This window comes from Mercenaria mercenaria, chromosome 13 (genome assembly GCF_021730395.1).
Source record: "Mercenaria mercenaria strain notata chromosome 13, MADL_Memer_1, whole genome shotgun sequence".
Classification (NCBI taxonomy): Eukaryota; Metazoa; Mollusca; class Bivalvia; order Venerida; family Veneridae; genus Mercenaria; species Mercenaria mercenaria.
Window position 1 is genome coordinate 7,930,251 of NC_069373.1, and position 19,918 is coordinate 7,950,168.

The 19,918-nt window shown below is 35.2% G+C and overlaps 1 protein-coding gene across 4 annotated transcripts in view; it reads right to left on the reverse strand.

Annotated features, from left to right (window-relative positions):
* Positions 1 to 19,918, reverse strand: part of LOC123529961 (uncharacterized) — a 92,064-nt gene that overhangs the window by 8,908 nt on the left and 63,238 nt on the right. For all 4 annotated transcript variants that reach the window (XM_053521106.1, XM_045310599.2, XM_053521107.1 and 1 more), the window contains one exon: positions 17,433 to 17,574. In XM_053521106.1, coding sequence (XP_053377081.1) covers positions 17,433 to 17,574 — 142 coding nt within the window. The remainder of the gene's footprint in view (positions 1 to 17,432; positions 17,575 to 19,918) is intronic.

A 19,918-nucleotide genomic window follows, 5' to 3' on the forward strand; every position in this document is an offset into this window, starting at 1 on the left:
AAAATCTGAATGTCAAGAAATCTGCAGTACAACAATTACAACAAAAAATACTTACAGTTTGCAACACTAAGCTGCTAAAAGTTTTATCTATGTATAAAAATGAAAAAAAAAAAACAACTAAAAAATCCACAAGCACAAAAATGTTCGAAGTAACTCACCGAAAGGCAAAGAAGTTATAGGGAAGAGGCAAGGACCCAATGATCTTATATACCTTCAAAAATTCGATCAACTAACCCAGTTTTGGCAGAATATAATTGTACCAAACTGCCAGTTAAGCAGGTTTACCTTCAATTCACAAAGGGTAGCCAGGGGGTAAAACTTATGTCAGATCATTCATCAACAAAACGGTCAAACAGACCAATATACTGGACACTTACATAAACAAGATCTGCATGAGGTGGTCACCAGCTCTTCCTTCTCATGGTCAAATACTGACCACTTTATGAAAATAGAGAAATCTTCAGACTCACCTATTTTCTATAATAAACAAAACCAAATGGATCAGCTGTTTATCTTTACCGAAATAGAGATATTCTAGGCAGAAATAACAGCCAATGATGTGAGAGCATGCCAGAAATCAGGCAGCAGCCGCATGAACAGGAGAACAGAAAGGTATCAAAGAAAAAAGTTGGTTTATATTTGATAAACTCATTTCTAAACACTGCCCGACAAAAGAACAAATCTGAAGCCTTGACTGATATTTCTTCACATCCTTATCTTGATTGTATGGGCTAAAAATTGTTCAAAACATTTTAATAATTCAAAATAAACAAACAACATAAAACCTAGTCTAAACAAACAACAAAACAGCCGTATATTCATAGCATAATGGAACAAAACTATATTAATGAAGATAACAGGCTTTTATCCTGCATCTCTGCCACTACAAAACCTACTACAGTATATATTTGTTACTAGGCGTAAGCCTCTTAATTTTCCATATGAGATAGATCAGCTGTCTGGAGGTTAGAATCTGTAATATTTCAAACAATCATGCAGTCCCATGTGGTGAGCATTCTGTTTTTCTAAGAAAAGCACAACTGTTTTCCAAGTACTGGAAGTTCATTGTACATGAAGTACACCCATGATGTGAAGTAACCCATGCGAAAACAACATGATTTTTAACTCCCGGATATTCTGTCTATCCTGGGGGAAATAATATGAGTGAATGAACTCTTGCAAAAAATCTACATAACTATATTTTGTTAAAACTGCCTAGTTCAGCAAAAACTGTCTATATAAGAAATACTTTGCATTTACTGCACAGCTTTGTTAGCATTTATATAATTATACAAAGCGCAAACCTGGATAATAGAAAATGAATGTAAACTTCTATCTAAAAATGCACATTTCTTAACATTCTACATAGCAAAACTATTAAAGGGCCATAACTGTGGTAACAAGAGTCCAAAAGGGGCCATAATTCTTGCAAAAAGCAGGATGGAGTTATGTTTCTTGCTGTACAGGATCAGCTATTTATTGATGGTGAACAAGTGTTCCAAGTTTTAAAGCAATACGTTTGATAGTTTAGGAGAAAAGCTGACCTAAACATAAAACTTAACCAGGCAATGCCGACGCCGACACCGATCAAGTGATGACAATAACTCATCATTTTTTTTCAAAAAATCAGATGAGCTAAAAATAGTCACAGCAAAAGTTCCTTCCCTTATGGTCATTGCACATCAAGCTTGTTCATCTGTGAAAGTTTGAAGCAAATCAGGCTGATAGTGCGGGAGGAATTGGACACACAAGATTTCGGGACTTCATATGAACATACGGACAGCAGCAAGGCTATATGCCCCCATATGTATGCGGGAACATAATAAACTGCAAGATGAAAATTTAGGGGCCTATGGCATGCTTGAACATCATATCTATGTGACTGAGACATTGTGAAAATGCTAATACTGCAAAAAATCTGATACTAGCTACTGTACATTCACTTTCATTTTAGCCTGACCTAGTCGTATATCACAATGGGACATTTCTTTAAACCAACTTGCAGCATCGAAAATCATACTAACTTATTCATAGCTAGCAAGAAAATCAAGAAAATGAACTTCAATTCAAAGGGACAATTTCATTTTTTTTTCTTGGTGTATCACTTTACTTTTAACCTACTGGTACATCATAGTTATGGGGCATCTGAATGTTGTGCCTGTCCTCTGTCTGACCTGAAATTTATATTTAAAAAAAATATAACAAAGGTGAATAGAATACACCCTTTTAGAAAAGTTGCTGTAAGTGCAAAATGTTTCTTGGTCAGTACTTTACCTATATTAACCAATTTATACAAAAACCTCATAACTGAAAGGTAAAAAGTTCACTAGCAATTTCAACTGATATCTTGCATTTGCCTCATTGGTCTGTTTCTAGGTTTCAATCAAGTTGCCAATAACTTCAATTTATTCTACAGACTGGTATAGACTTTTTTTTACAATATTTCTTTGTTGGGAAATTGTATATAAAATATATCTTCAATTTTTAATTAGGCTGTTATTTACTGTTTTAGTCAGTTTGATACTGGCTAAACTGGTTTTGAATATTTAATAAGGCATAAAAAAAAAAAAACTGTTTGTTTCCGGTATCCCGACCTACCCTAAATTTTTGGCCCGACCCTAAATGTTTTTATGGCCTTGGAGAAAATCTTTTTCAACTTTTTAACAAAAAGTTGAAAAACTGCACTTTTTATGCTTTAAACATGGCCAGTGATGTTAGAAATCAACTTACTGATGCTCTAAAGGCATAACCCCAGTATTTGTATTCATTTTTTGACACAAAAATAATTTCCGAAAAGTCTCCCTTAATAAAAAAAAAATCCAAATTTTTTTTTTAAAAAATTCCAACCTACCGTATTTTCCCGAATAGACGCCCCCGGGGGCGTTACATTTTCCAAAGAGGGGGCGTTAATTTGAGGTAAAAAAATAAAAAACAATTTTTTTTACAAAACTTAAAAACATCGTTCAAACCAACTGTAAAGTGTTTCTGTGTTGTTTAATTCCCCCAAAACGTAATTATTTGGCATCCAATTTAATGCAGTGTGTCTTAAAATTATGCATTTAAATATGGTACCTCATGTATTCCGTGACACGCTCGCGACATTACACATTACATCATCATACCCAAACAGCTGTGTACTCCGATAATATTTTCCTTAGTACATGCGGGTACTGCAATACACAATGTCAGTCCTTTGACACGCTGCTTATGTGCCGGCTTTTAAATTAAAAGTTATTAAAACTGCCGAAGAAAAGGTTAACACTTTGCCGCAAATTTGTTTAAAGTCGACAGGAAGCTTGTGCGCGGGTGGTGCAAAAACAAATCAAAAATGGATTTACCATTTAATTTTCTATTTGATGATTGGATACGTACCGTACTTAGTATAAACGTTTTGGATTTACGGTACATGTACTGTTTAAAAGTGTGTTTAATTCTTAATACATTGGATACTTACTGTAAATTACTAATTATGTGGACTTATAAAAATGAGGTAGGTGATTTTTTTTCGTTCTTGTTGACTTTTTTCCCCCTCCAAAACGGGTGGGGGGGGGGCGTTAATTAGAGGGGGGGGCCTTAATTCGGGAAAATACGGTACCTACCCTAATTTTTTGGAGCATGTTACCGGAAACAAATAATTTCTTTTTTTAGGCCTAAGAAAAAAATCACAGCCTTAATAACGCTGAAAAAAAATGGAAAAATTACTGCATAGGAAGATTACGACAATTTTTGGAAAATGTCGTAGCAATTTTCACATGATAGATTGTTCTACCGAAAATAAAGATGAAAACCAGTGTTTCCAAAGTACCTAGAAATAAGACTTTTCATAAATAATTTAAATATTGTATTCTAAGAAGCAATAAAGTATAACCACACATACATTTAACAAGTATATTACGTTATATATGCCTATAAATTAAGCTATAATGAATCAAAATATTTAGTAATAAAAATCTGCTGACGTCAACTGTCCAGAGTGAACATATATCATGTACTATTTAAGGCAAGTTGTGGGGGAGTCAACTGTCCGCAAACAACACTACAAATTGCCTACATATACTAATTTATTGGTACTTGTCCAAAACACAGTATTATTAAGAGCCATTTTTACTCTCAGCCTGGGTTGGATATAGATCTAATAAATATGCAAATAGTTCTGAATAATAGATAGTTCTAAAATTTTCACTGTAGAATTTATCAGTGTATGAAAATAGCAATAACCACAATTAAAATATGGCCCTTCTTCTAATCCCCTCAGCCCCACACACAGCCTGGTACTTTTCTGACTGGTTCAAGATATTGGGGGTAACTTTTTTTTTTTTTTTTTTTTTTTTCAGAGCATAGTATATACTTAGTGTAGTAACAATGTTATCAAACTATTCAATACCTAGTTCACAATGATTTATAAATCAGTTTAACTACAATACCTAGTTCACATGTTAATCAATATATTTAATGCCTTGTTCAAAAGGATTAATCTTACAAAATAGTTCTAAAAATTTTCAATCCTAGAAACAGGGGATTTTTTAATAGAGAGAGAGGTATTATCAAGCAGCTTATTTATCTTTCATAAAACAGACCAAAATGTATGTCATTATGTAATTTTAAGCCAGTCTTATTATTTCTCTTAGTCTATAAGCCTCTCATTAGAGAACAAGAGGTCCCAAACAGAGAAAGAAAAGGAAAAAAGGGCCTCTGCCAAGAAAAAAGAAAGAAAACAGTACAAAATGGCCTAAGTGCGAACCAAACTGTCTTACTTCCTTATTCAGTGTCTACAGGGTTCCAAGAAAGAAAAAAGGTTTAAAAGTGGGTATCCCAAGCAACTATATAGTCATTGCATGTAGAATCGAGGATTTTAAGAAACAGTTTAAAAATAAGAGACAAAGTGGAAGTCGGAACCCTGTTTATACTTATACATATATATATAGTATATTGTATTATATTGATGATTTTCCAATATATAATTATATATAATAGATATTGGGGGTAACTTATCATGCATGCTATAGGTCATATAAAGAAGTAATTCTGAATCGGTCAGAAATATGCTTCCATCGTGTGGACAAAAAAAAAAAAAAATCTTTAAAAATAGATCCTGATTTTCCATTTATAGCACATTTGTGTGTAAACAAGGGGCCAAATGTTTGTTTGTTTGGCCAAATGTGCATTATTTCACTTTAGGAATGCATCTTTTACATTAAGACACTTTATGTGCTTACATTTGCATGTTTTCAAGTTGTTTACTTGAAAACAAAAGTAGAGTGTTTATTCTGCAGACTGCTTTCTGAAATGCTGCAATATGGGGGTACCTGACTTCAGTTGACTTGCATTCCATTGCATACTAATAATAATAAGATTTCAACACAACTTTTTCCTTTTGTTTTATTGAAGAAAATCATATTATATGGATGTCTTGTGGAAAATAGGTCTCTGATGAAGTGAAAGTCTAGAAACTATCAAAATGGGTCTTCAGTGGCTGAATTTTATATGAAACAAGAACAATTTCTTTCACTGGTATATAACCTATATGAGGCAAATCAAGTCATTTTCTCAAAGTGGCTGCAGACACAATGAAATGTCATAATTCTACTTTCACTTATAATGTTTGGGCACTGAATAGAAAATTTTTGGGGGAATTTTTTATTTTTATCAAATTTTGCACGGGAAGTGATCATATTTCCAAGTTTGGTGCCCATCAAATCCTGTACTTATTGTATGATTTAAAAAAATCTTTAAAAAATTCAAAAACAAAATTGTAAAATATATAAATTCATCCAGTTGTTATTTTAACATAATCTTGAACTCTTGTTTTTCTCACCTTTAGCCTTCACTCTCAAATGAGAAAAACAGCTGATCACTGATCAGCAAGGTCATAATAAATGATTTCAACAGATCTTCAAGGTTACCTGCATTCATTAATACTCTATAACTTCACGGTCATAACTTTTTTGGTTTCTGCTGAATTTATGGAGGGGCAAATATGATTCTTTATCTTAATGACTGAACAAAAAAAAGAAATTAGCAATTTATTACATTTATTTCAAGATTTAATGTAGTGATTTGACCAAATCAAGAAATAAACGAAAACTGCTACCTGGAATAACAGTTCCCAGCAATTCAAGGCACCTGCAGGCAGTTTGTCTTACATATTCGCCGAATAACCAACCAACTACGAACACTGGAATTTGGATCGCTTAGTCTCGCATCCACTAAAAGTGGGCAAGACAATAAAATGATGTGTCTATTCTCCATACTGCCTTTCAAAATGAATTTATAAACTGTAAGTTTGATATCTGGAACTTGGTGCTTAAACAGTCGTTTCATGATGCCAAAGGCTTCAAAGAAAACCTATGTACGTGAAAAATGGGCATAATTTTGCCAAACTGGAAACCTGCATTATGAAGTCAACTCAACTTGCCAAAAACAGTGCTGAGTTTTAAAACGTTTGGTCCGAAAGTTTCTGAGAAACATGCTTTTTACATGAGAAACTCACAAATCGTAAGACTAATAAATATTTCAAAGTATATAATAATATTACTATTTTGAATGCTCTTTATAGCTAACTTTTCATATAATTATTATCAATTAGTTGATGACAAAATGTATTTCAATGATTTTAGATGTTCCTGCATGCCCTATCTTTGCATTTGATAATACTTCTTACTTCTATTGGAAACCTCAGTAAGTAATAACATGCCAGATTACCAGTTCACAAATTTAGAAACAGTCAACATTTCAAGTCAATTTCACACATCTTTTGCATGTTTCAAGTATGCTACAGTTCACAATGTAAAACTTTAAAAAAAAAAAACCTGCATGTTTGCCAAATCTCCTTTGGAAAATTTCTGACACTGTAAACTACAACAAAATCAGCTGGTTGTCTATATAGAACAGCTGATTCTGAGTTCATTCAGTAAAGCAAAAGAACAGACATTCACCTAACCTATAAATGGCTCATTATCAGCATAATACAAAAGTACCATACTGGTTCTTGCATAAACACCTCTTGTAATCCCAGCAAAACCTCTTGCATGCAACCTGGTATCAAATGAAATCATAGCTTGTTGTATGGCATACATACCCTCATCAAAACAAAGCTTCTTGTATGCAACCTCGTATCAAATCATAGCATGTTGTATGGCATACATACTCTTATCAAAACAAAACCTCTTGCATGCAATACAGTCATCTTCTTCATAAAAGGAAGCCACTTGCACATCTACTCCTCATCACCAAGTCTCTAGTACACAAAATGTCTCGTCACTAAAAGGCCTCCTTCAACTTCCAAACCGAGTCTCTTACTGCTATATGCAACATGTCCGATCATCAAAACAATGCTCCTTGTATCACTGTATCCTTGTACATTGCCTCTTCAAAATGAAGCCATTAGCAAGCAATATGTCTTATCATGAAAACAAAGCTACTTGCATGGTATACATCTACTCTTCAAAATGAAGCCATTAGCAAGCAACATGTCTTATCATGAAAACAAAGCTACTTGCATGGTATACATCTACTCTTCAAAATGAAGCCATTAGCAAGCAACATGTCTTATAATGAAAACAAAGCTACTTGCATGGTATACATCTCCTCTTCAAAATGAAGCCATTAGCAAGCAATATGTCTTATCATGAAAACATAGCTACTTGCATGGTATACATCTACTCTTCAAAATGAAGCCATTAGCAAGCAACATGTTTTATCATGAAAACAAAGCTACTTGCATGGTATACATCTCCTCTTCAAAATGAAGCCATTAGCAAGCAACATGTCTTATCATGAAAACAAAGCTACTTGCATGGTATACATCTACTCTTCAAAATTAAGCCATTAGCAAGCAACATGTCTTATCATGAAAACAAAGCTACTTGCATGGTATACATCTCCTCTTCAAAATGAAGCCATTAGCAAGCAACATGTCTTATCATGAAAACATAGCTACTTGCATGGTACACATCTCTTCTTCAAAATGAAGCCATTAGCAAGCAACATGTCTTATCATGAAAACATAGCTACTTGCATGGTACACATCTCTTCTTCAAAATGAAGCCATTAGCAAGCAACATGTCTTATAATGAAAACAAAGCTCCTTGCATGGTATACATCTTGTCTTCAAAATGCAACATGTCTTACCATGAAAACAAAGCCTCTTAGTTGCATTATGTCTTATCATGAAAAAGATAGCTCCTTGTACAACCAAAATGAAGCCTCTTGCATGCAACATGTCTTATCATGAAAACATAGCTAGTGAAGATGTAGTGAACCATAAAACTGTAACAGCACTACTGGACCTACCAGTAAGTAGCTACCAGTAAGTGACATTGTCCCGTAGGATACCTGACCCTGAACTATCAGATGTCTGCCCCTTACCAAGACCAACCCTTTTGTGAAATCTGATAATCATAGAGGCAGTAGGCAAGAAAATACAGTGAAACTGAGATAATCATAGTGGCAGTGGGCAAGAAAATACAGAGAAACTGAGATAATCATAGTGGCAGTGGGCAAGAAAATACAGTGAAACTGAGATAATCATAATGGCAGTGGGCAAGAAAATACAGTGAAACTGAGATAATCATAGTGGCAGTGGGCAAGGAAATACAGAGAAACTGAGATAATCATAGTGGCAGTGGGCAAGGAAATACAGTGAAACTGAGATAATCATAGTGGCAGTGGGCAAGAAAATACAGTGAAACTGAGATAATCATAGTGGCAGTAGGCAAGGAAATACAGTGAAACTGAGATAATCATAGTGGCAGTAGGCAAGGAAATACAGAGAAACTGAGATAATCATAGTGGCCGTAGGCAAGGAAATACAGAGAAACTGAGATAATCATAGTGGCCGTAGGCAAGGAAATACAGTGAAACTGAGATAATCATAGTGGCAGTAGGCAAGGAAATACAGTGAAACTGAAATAATCATAGTGGCAGTAGGCAAGGAAATACAGTGAAACTGAGATAATCATAGTGGCAGTAGGCAAGGAAATACAGTGAAACTGAAATAATCATAGTGGCAGTAGGCAAGGAAATACAGTGAAACTGAGATAATCATAGTGGCAGTAGGCAAGGAAATACAGTGAAACTGAGATAATCATAGTGGCAGTAGGCAAGGAAATACAGTGAAACTGAGATAATCATAGTGGCAGTAGGCAAGGAAATACAGTGAAACTGAAATAATCATAGTGGCAGTAGGCAAGGAAATACAGTGAAACTGAGAAGCTTGCCATAAAACTACACTGATGAAAACTACGACACCAGGGGAAGTAATTATATAGCCCTCCTTTAATACAAATAGTCAAAACATGTGGCAAAAATATATATCAAAACTGATTGGTTATAAACTTACACAATCTTTTTTTTTTATTCTGAAGCACTGATTTGAGACAATATGGTATCTGTTCAGAAAGTTCAGAAAGTTCATCCTCTCTCAAATCATGTAGTCACACCCATCTGTATCACCTTGAACTGCTAAATCTAGTGTCTGCAATTTCAACTATGTATCTTTTTCAGTCTTAACATTAAATTACCCAATCCAATCATGATGTGTCTGCGTGTATTCGACAGGCATGCATTAGAAATTTTTTGTTTTTATCAAAATATTGTTGCAAAATTTAGAGCTCAATATCAGGATGCTGGTGTCTGTTAAGTGGTTCAGAGCTATACAATATTCAAGACAGACTACCTTATATCATTCCATTTTTAACAGGATCACTTTGTCCGAATGTTATTAACTTTAGGTTTAGAGATCGCCAATCAATGCTAAGTCCATAAATGTAATAATTACTATAAAATTGTAAATAGTTAATCCAACAGCAATAAAATTTGGAAACAAACACATTATGCCCCTATGTTTGCCTGTCAAAACAACTAGGTACAGCATTATGTCCACTGTAAACCTTACCTTTATAGACCAAAGTACCCAAAGTCATCTACACAATCCTACTATAAAGTTTGAAGGCCATGGGCAAAAGTGATTTCCAGATATTGCTCATCAATAACTTTCAATCCCACTGTCACAGTGACCTTTATGACACAAACCCCAAATCAACACAAGTCAGCGATCAACTACCATAAACCCAAATTCGTTCCAGGTATTAAAAAGTTATTCAACTTCAAACCTCATTTTGACCTTGACCAACTGAGCAAAAAAGCATAAGGGGTTGCAGCGTTTCTTTTAGTGTCATTTTCATAACTGAGGCTGCACTCAGGACCGTGTTGCCAATATTAAAGATGGTAAGAAAATTCATATAACCCGCTTCACAGGTTAAAATTATGAATCCTCTGACCTATACCTATACATAGAGATCTAACTGTACAAAACAAAACTAATATGAGATGACACAGTAGGCATGATTTGTTCTTGAACAGATCAGAACAAGACAATTTTTGTTATCAATTTGAATAAACTTTTTTCTGATACAGCAGAATTCGTTTGAGTTCTGTCAAGGGTACGGTAACTCCAAATGGACAGTAATTGTCATCAAACTCTGGACAGTTAAATTAAGTGGCCAAAAAAGTGTGTTTTTTTCTTCACTCTTGCACAGATTCCCAGAAATAGAACATACCAATGGGTTACAGTAATGTCAGAACATCTAGATCTGTATTCTTTCAATATACCAATACTACAGGTCTGCATGCCCTGTCCTTTCTTTTGCCCTAGCTGTGGTCATTTGACCTTTTCTACTTTTTGACCAGAAAAACACTTACACAATAACCAATAGTGAATAATAGGAATATGCACTCCATAACCTGGTCAAGCTGGGATCACTGACCTGTCCAAAAACTGTACTGAATTTAGGCTAGGTGTCATTTGGATTATGTATTTTGGATTATTGCTTTTTTAAAAGTTCATGCAAAGAAGGATTAAGGTTTCTAACAAGAAAACAAATAATGAGAATTACTTCAGTAATCCAGTTTTACATTCTGACCTTTCTTACACATTGTCAATTGTGTCAATATGCATAATGGAGATGTCAGCTAAGATCTGGAAACTTGCCTACAGTTCTGTCTACACCGGCGCCACCTTGTCAAATTTTGTCAACAAATTTGCGTCAATAACTTGTTGTCAAAACAGTTTACCAACATTTTTACCCCAAACAAAAGCATTCTGTTAAAATATTGCCCACGTTAAATATTGCCCTCTCAATTATTACACATTCCTTTTAGAGACACAGATTTTGTCAAATAGAGAGCTAATGCTTATTATCTAGCAGTAATGGGGACACTTGACAACAGGTAAATCAAATAAATGCTATAATCTATAGGCAAATAGTCATTTATGCCACAAAGTTTAAGCACATGATGAAAGTATTCAATATATTTATGTTTTCCGGAATGTGGTTCCGCAAATTCTTACATCACAATCAGCTAAAATAAATTAGTATAAACTAAATTCTTTGGATCAGTGCGAGTTCCTGAAAAACACTGTTCAGTCAATTAAGGGGAAGTAACACTGTGTTGGAGTTTGCATTTTGTCCACCCAGAGTTACTTTTCTTAACAAAGGAGAGTAACTGAGTTCAGCCAGCTGTAATCAAATGCTGAAAATTGAGTATTTTCTGCTAGATTACACAAAAATAGTGATGAACCATTCGTTATAAAAGTATCAACAAAAGGAGAGGTTTCTTTCAAATTTTACATATCTTCTGGAACCTTATACTTATTTAGGCATATTGATTTCTATGAAAATGCAAAGTTTGACTTAAGACTGGTGTTTCAAGATGACTGAAGTTCAACAAATTTTACTAGCAAAATTCATAAACGATGGATACACTTGACCTACTGTGTACGCCAACAAGGACTTTTTTTGTAAGACTGTAAAAGGCACTTGTTATAGGCCTATCCTTTTTTGTATAAAGACATTGAAAGTGTTGTTGCACTACACAGTAAATTTACCATGTTTTGAAAGGCAACATTATTCAGTGTTTTAAGATCGTAAGAGGTCTTGAAGACATTTCATCATTAGAAACACTGTATTATATTATAAATCAATTAAGGGGAAGTAACACTGTGTTGGAATTTGCATTTTGTCCACCCAGAGTTACTTCTCTTCGCAAAGGGGAGTAACTGAGTTCAGCCAGCTGTAATACCTTTTTTGCTATGAATAATACAAACCATGGACTTACCTGAAGAAGTGATTAAGTAGGACTGGAATCATGCTTAAAGTCTGAAGATTGTTTTTTGCCTAATTGAGACAAGAGACAAGTACCCAAAATCTACAGATCTGTCAGATGTGATGACACTGGAGTAGACTAAAAGGATTGTATACAACTCTTCTTTCGAGCTCATCCATGATTTTAACATATTCTTTTTTATTCTGTTATACTTCACAAATTACTTAAAGAATATAATTCAAATGAAAAATATTATAAACTGGAACCTACAAATTTGTAGGACAAACTGGGTTAAAGACACAGAAAAATGCACTAACAAGAAATAGCAAAAATGTCCAATAAACAAGAGGGCCATGATGGCCCTATATTGCTCACCTTTTATCATTGCACTTGAGGACAAGAAGATCCTCAGAAAAAATATCTAAGTCCAAAGGACAGGAACAACAAAGCGAAGAAATTTAACCAAAAAGAATAAAAAAAATTCTTACAAGGTATAGATATGTCAAAATACACCTAAAAATTGGAGGTACCATCCATGTTGTACCACAGAAAAGTGATCTCGGTTTTTTCCTACGGCCAATAATAAAAAGGTTACTAAAAATAAGCTATTTATAGTAACGTAAAAGGGAAGTAATTAAAAAAAATATATATTGCAAGTGAACAAAAGAAGGATCTGCCAAATAAATCTGTTGACATAAATGAAATTTCAGATTAGTATCTTCATTAGTTATGGAGATATACCCATTTCAATTTGAAATAAAGGGAGGTAATTTGACATAAAATCAGTCCATAGTTATCTACCCTGATTGTCTCAGTCCAACTAATAACAATAATGAAATTTCAAATAAGTCCTATAAGTACTTACTGATATAAATCCATTTTGATTACAATCAGGGGAGGTAATCAGATATAAAATAACTCTGGAACCTACCACTGGATCTGATTTGTCATGGAATGCAAAATTCATTGTTGTTGAAGATATTTTGGAAGTTTGTATCAAATAAAACCATAAATGAAGTCTCTATATGGCTGCAAAAGCCAAAATCGCCAATTTTGGACCTTTAAGGGGCCATAACTCTGGAACCCATGATGGAATCTGGCCAGTTGAAGAAAAGAAGCAAGATCTTGTGGTGATACAAGTTGTGTGCAACTTTGGTTAAATCAAATCATAAATGAAGCTGCTATTGGGCAGACAAGGTCAAAATACCTAGTTTTGGACCTTTCAGGGGCCATAACTCTGGAACCCATTATGGGCTCTGGCAGGTTCAAGAAAGGAACCGAGATCTTATGGTGACACAAGTTTTGTGCAAGTTTGATTAAATTCAAATCATAATTGAAGCTGCTTTTGTGCAGACAAGGTCAAAATAGCTAATTCTGGCCATTTCAGGGGCCATCACTCTGAAATCCATAAAGGAATCTCGCCAGTTCAAGAAAGGAACCAAGATCTTATGGTAATACAAGTTGTGTGCAAGTTTGGTTAAAATAAAATCATAAATGAAGCTGCTATTGTGCAGACAAGGTCAAAATAGCTAATTCTGGCCTTTTCAGGGGCCATAACTCTGGAACCCATAACAGAATCTGGCCAGTTCAAGAAAGGAACTGTGATCTTATGGTGATACAAGTTGTGTGCAAGTTTGGTTAAAATAAAATCATAAATGAAACCACTATCGTGCAGACAAGAAATTGTTGACGGACGGACGCACTGACGGAGGACGAAGGGTGATCACAAAAGCTCACCTTGTCACTATGTGACAGGTGAGCTAATAAAACAGCTGACAATGAGAATGTTTACAAAGGCCAAGTTATTAATACTACAACACTAATAAGTGGCATTCATACTTAATGCTTTTCCTTGCATATCTATTATCTTGGAAATCTATTCTGCATGCAAGAGTGAGACAGAATGATGTTTATATCCATTGTAATTTTTTGTTTGTGGGTACAGATAGTTCGTACTACAATCAAAAAACCTTACACTGATACTGATGGTGTGGCATGTTTGTCTCATTTTCAGGCCTACCTTATTACACAGAGCACATGGAAGTGTATTAAGCTGTCTAATTCCTCTTCCCCACTCCCCACAAGTTCAATAATGTTCTCCAAAAGTGGAGATCTACGTTTCGAATTCATTAAGGGAATTTTTCAAGTTTCTAATTCAGAATCTAGAAACACTGGTTAGCTAGACACAACACCCTTCTCATTAATCATTTGCATAAAGTTTCTTTTGTTTAAAAGTAGTAGCTATTAAAGTGTGATCAGTATATGTTTCACCTTGGAGGCTTTAAAACCAGCAATGAACCCAAATGAAACTAGCATTCATATAACTTTTCTAGTTTTACATGCTTCCAACCATACAAAACACATTATACCAGGCACAAAACAGAGTTTATTGAACTAAACAATACTCTCAAATCATCATAAATATGACAACTTGTCTAGCTATTATGACCTTGAAAATGCCAGAAATAGTTTCACTCCAAATATATCCAACTCATCTAATTTATAGCCTTATTCATTAGCATAATTATGTTACATTATAACCTTACCTTGCCCTTAAATACAAATAAGCATGTATACTGCTTAACTGATATTAAGGTGAAAAAATACAATTTGATAATTACAATAGTTAGAAAACTTCCTCCCCAACTACCACTTCCACCCCTGGTACTAAAAATTATGGATTTATGTATGTCTCAGGTGTGTACAACCTGGGTGTTTTGAATCCTTGTAGTAGAGTTAAAATAATCTGAATATTTGAAAAAGAGTAGTCAGTTCCTTAGCTTGACATGGTTTGTGATTATGCATATTTTATCATGGGTTGTTTATTTTTACATGTGCATAACTGAAACTTCACACAGGCACACTCTGTTTTAGCTAGTCACAAAATCATTACAGATTTATCATTGGGACAGTCCTCCTATGTCTTGCTTTTCAATGCATTACTTAAATATGATGACAGTCAGTAATACAATTTTAATTTTCATTGGTGCAAAAGTAAACATATAAATATGAAAAAACATTCATTATAAATAATTTGATAATACTGTTGAAATTTGTTTCAATAAAGAGTTAAAATAACATATAATTCTTTAGCTGAAATGTTTGGCAGGTAAAATATGTACATTTGGCCATGATTTGGTTTAAACCAATGAAAAAGCACCAGATTAAAAAAACAAGAGGGCCATGATGGCCCTATATCGCTCACCTTTTATCATTGCACTTGAGGACAAGAAGGTCCTCAGAAAAAATATCTAAGTCCAAAGGACAGTAACAACATAGGGAAGAAATTTAACCAAAAAGAAAAATAAATTCTTACAAGGTTCAGATATGTCAAAATACACCTAAAAATTGGAGGTACCATCCATGTTGTACCACAGAAAAGTGGTCTCGCTTTTTCCCTACAGCCAATAATAAAAAAGTTACTAAATATAAGCTATTTATAGTAACGTCAAAGGAAAGTAATTAAAAATTAGAGCTGTCTCCATAGGATGACACATGCCCCCGATGGCACTTTGAATGAATAGTTATGGCCGATGTTAGAGTTTAGGACCTTTAACCTACGGAGCTGGGTCTTGCGCGCGCCACGTCGTCTTACTGTGTCACACATTCATGCGTAGTTATTTTAAAATCCATGCATGAATGACAAAGATATGGACCGGACACGCCCATCAATGCACTATCATGAAAAATGACCTTTAACGTCTAAGTGTGACCTTGACCTTTGAGCTACGGACCTGGGTCTTGTGCACGACACGTCGTCTTACTGTGGTACACATTCATGCCAAGTTATTTGAAAATCCATCCATGGATGACAAAAATATGGACCGGACACGCCCATCAATGCACTATCCTTTAACGTCTAAGTGTGACCTGACCTTTGAGCTACGGACCTGGGTCTTGCGCGTGACACGTCGTCTTACTGTGGTACACATTCATGCCAAGTTATTTGAAAATCCATCCATGGATGACAAAGATATGGACCGGACACGCCCATCAATGCACTATTCTTTAAAGTCTAAGTGTGACCTTGACCTTTGAGCTACGGACCTGGGTCTTGCGCGCGACACGTCGTCTTACTGTGGTACACATTCATGCAAAGTTATTTGAAAATCCATCCATGGATGACAAAGATATGGACCGGACACGAAAATTGCGGAAAGACTGACAGACGGTTCAAAAACTATATGCCTCCCTTCGGGGGCATAAAAAAAATTGTTGTAAGTGAATAAAAAAAGATCTGCCAAATAAATCTGTTGACATAAATGAAATTTCAGATCAGTCTCTTCATTAGTTACGGAGATATATCCATTTTAATTTGAAATAAAGGGAGGTAATTTGACATAAAATCAGTCCATAGTTATCTACCCAATTGGCTCAGTCCAACTAATGACAATAATGAAATTTCAAATAAGTCCTATAAGTACTTACTGATATAAATCCAGTTTGATTACAATCAGGGGAGGTAATCAGATATAAAAATAACTCTGAACCTACATTTGGATCTGATTTGTCATGGAATCCAAGAATTATTGTTGCTGAAGTTATTTTGGAAGTTTGTATCAAATAAAACCATAAATGAAGTCTCTATATGGCTGCAAAAGCCAAACTAGACAATTTTGGACCTTTAAGGGGCCATAACTCTGGAACCCATAATGAAATCTGGCCAGTTCAAGAAAGGAACCAAGATCTTGTGGTGATACAAGTTTTGTGCAAGTTTGGTTAAAATCGAATCATAAATGAAGCTGCTATTGTGCAGACAAGGTCAAAATAGCTAATTTTGGCCCTTTCAGGGGCCATAACACTGGAACCCATCATGGGATTTGGCCGGTTCAACTAAGGAATCAAGATCTTATGGTGACACAAGTTTTGTGCAAGTTTGATTAAATTCAAATCATAAATGAAGCTACTATTGTGCAGACAAGGTCAAAATAGCTAATTCTGGCCTTTTCAGGGGCCATAACTCTGGAACCCATAATGGAATCTGGCCAGTTCAAGAAAAGAACCAAGATCTTATGGTGATACAAGTTGTGTGCCAGTTTGGTAAAAATAAAATCATAAATGAAACCACTATCGTGCAGACAAGAAATTGTTGACGGACGCACTGACGCACGCACGCACGGACTGACGACGGACGAAGGGTGATCACAAAAGCTCACCTTGTCACTATGTGACAGGTGAGCTAAAAATGCATTATATGCAAGACTGAATTATCCATCACTCTTAAACTAATGTATCTGACAATAATCTGTTGTTACTCTTCCATCCTGTAAACTAAATGAAAAGAGGAACCATTACACTAGCATTACTGTAATGCTTAATATACTGACCTTCTCTGGACATTCCAACAGCAAAACACTTTTTTAATCTACAATACTGGCAGGAATTTCGAGTAAAAGGCGTTATTTCACACTTTTCTTCATTTGAGCATTTATGTGTCATTCCCTGTGTTATACATCTTCTAAAGAAGCCCTGAAATTTACAAAAACAAGATGCTTGAATTGCACAAAAGTTGTTCACTTTGACAGTAACAGTAACACACTGGGCACAAAGTATCAGTATACAAAGCATACATAAAACATTATACATATATACATACATTTTGCTCATATGCAGAGACTGATCCAGAATTCCCCCCCCCCCGCGGGGAAACAAGCTGAAGGAAAATGACCCGATGATGCAATAGTGCCCTTGTGCCTTTTGTGTGTGTGCGTGCGTGTGTGCGTGCGTGTGTGTGTCAGGGTGTATGAAATGGCCTTTGGGCTTATTTTAAGTTCTTGGAACACAAATCAGGACACAGGAAGAGACTGCAACCAATATAACATCCTCATTACAGACATCATTATGGCAGAACCCCTAATGATGTTCAATGTCTAACGTCTGTAGTAACCATAAACTCCAGGAAGAGGGGGGTCTGGAAATTTTTGAAATATAGGTATGAAATGGTTGCCTCTATTGCATTTTTGTATCTAAGCTTTGATGTATGATACCATAAAAATTAAATATTCTATTGATAGAAAACAAGAATAATGAAATACCAGACATTGCTTTTGGAACTTTTGTTGGAACATTTCAGAAGGAAGAAACAAGCACATGCTGGCCTCCGCATGAAAATGTTATAACAGGTTATCACTGCACAGAATCAGGTAGCCTAACCTACTGTTGATATGCTTACCTTCTAAAACCAAACTTACATGTGACCCAAAGTAGGTGTAAATATGTATTATCATGATTATGACCATATAAAAATCGTGTCAGCTATTTATAAATATTCCTCTGTGCAAAATAATGTCCCTAAGAATGCCAGTCCATAGTTTGTGTTAGATGACCAGTCTGCATTGAAAAATGACCTGTAGTAAAAATCTGAAGAAAACCTCTCTGATCACCGATTGACTAACTGGTGTCTATGGAACCTGAGCAACAGCTGATATACTGTACACAATCAATTTTTATTATATTGTCTAATTCATCCATATTAATAGTTACAAGAGCGTCCATCTATCATGTTAGGTCAGTAGGTCAAGGTCACAGTCAGGTGGCCCCTAATCACTTCAGGTCATCAGGTAATTATAAATAAACAGTCTAGGAACTAAGATCTAATAATTTTAAGTACTTTTTCCTATATAAGTCATATAACAAGTGGCTGCAAGGTTGGGCCTCTTTTCATCCAAGGGGTATAACTTGAACAATCTTATAAGAGATCCAGTAGGCAATGCTACACACCAAATATCAAAGGCCTAGACCATGAACTTTTGGACAAGATTTTTAATTTTTTCCTATATGTCTATGTTAAATTTTGGACCCCCCAGGGCAGGGCCTCTTTTCATCCCAGGGGCATAATTTGAATAATTTTGGTAGAGGAACAGTAGGCAAGGCAACATACCAAATATCAAAAGCCTATGCCTTGCAGTTCCAAGCAAGATTTTTTTTAAAACATTCCTATATATGTCAATGTAAAACTTCAGACCCCCCGGGGCAGGGCCTCTTTTCACCCCAGGGTATTAATTTGAACAATTTTGGTAGAGGACCACAAGGCAATGCTACATACCAAATATCAAAGTCCTAGGTCTTGTGATTTTAGACAAGAAGATTTTTAAAGTTTTTTCCTATATAAGTCTATGCAAAACTTGGGACCCCCAGGGCGGGGCCACTTTTCACCCCAGGAGCATAATTTGAACAATTTTCATAGAGGACCATTAGATGATGTCACATGCCAAATACCAATGCTCTAGACCTTGAGGTTTTGGACAAGAGATTTTTAAAGTTTTTCCTTTTGGTTCTGCATGGAATTTAATTCTTTGAACAATTTTGAAAGGGAACTAGAAAATGCTTTTGTAAAAAAGCGCTTGTCTCCCCCAATGCAAAGTCCTATAGGCAAGAAGTCAATAGGGGTCAGGAGCAAAAATCAAACAGACACTGATGGCTGGCTGCAATAGGGATCATCTACTTGGCATGTCCAGTCATCCCGCTAAATTTCAACACTCTTGGCCTAGTGGTTCTCAAGTCACTGTTCAGGCTCCTGTGACCTTGACCTTTGATCAAGTGACCTCAAAATAAATAGGGGTCATCTACTCTGCATGTCCAATCATCCTATTAAGTTTCAACATTGTAGGTCAAGTGGTTCTCAAGTTATTTCCAAAAAATGATTTTACATGAACAGGCCACTGTGACCTTGACCTTAAACAGACTGACCCCAAAATCAATAGGGGTCATCTACTCTGCATGTTCAATCATCCTATGAAGTTTCAACATTCTGGGTCAAGTGGTTCTCAAGTTACTGATCAGAACTGGTTATCAATGTTCAGGGCCCTGTGAC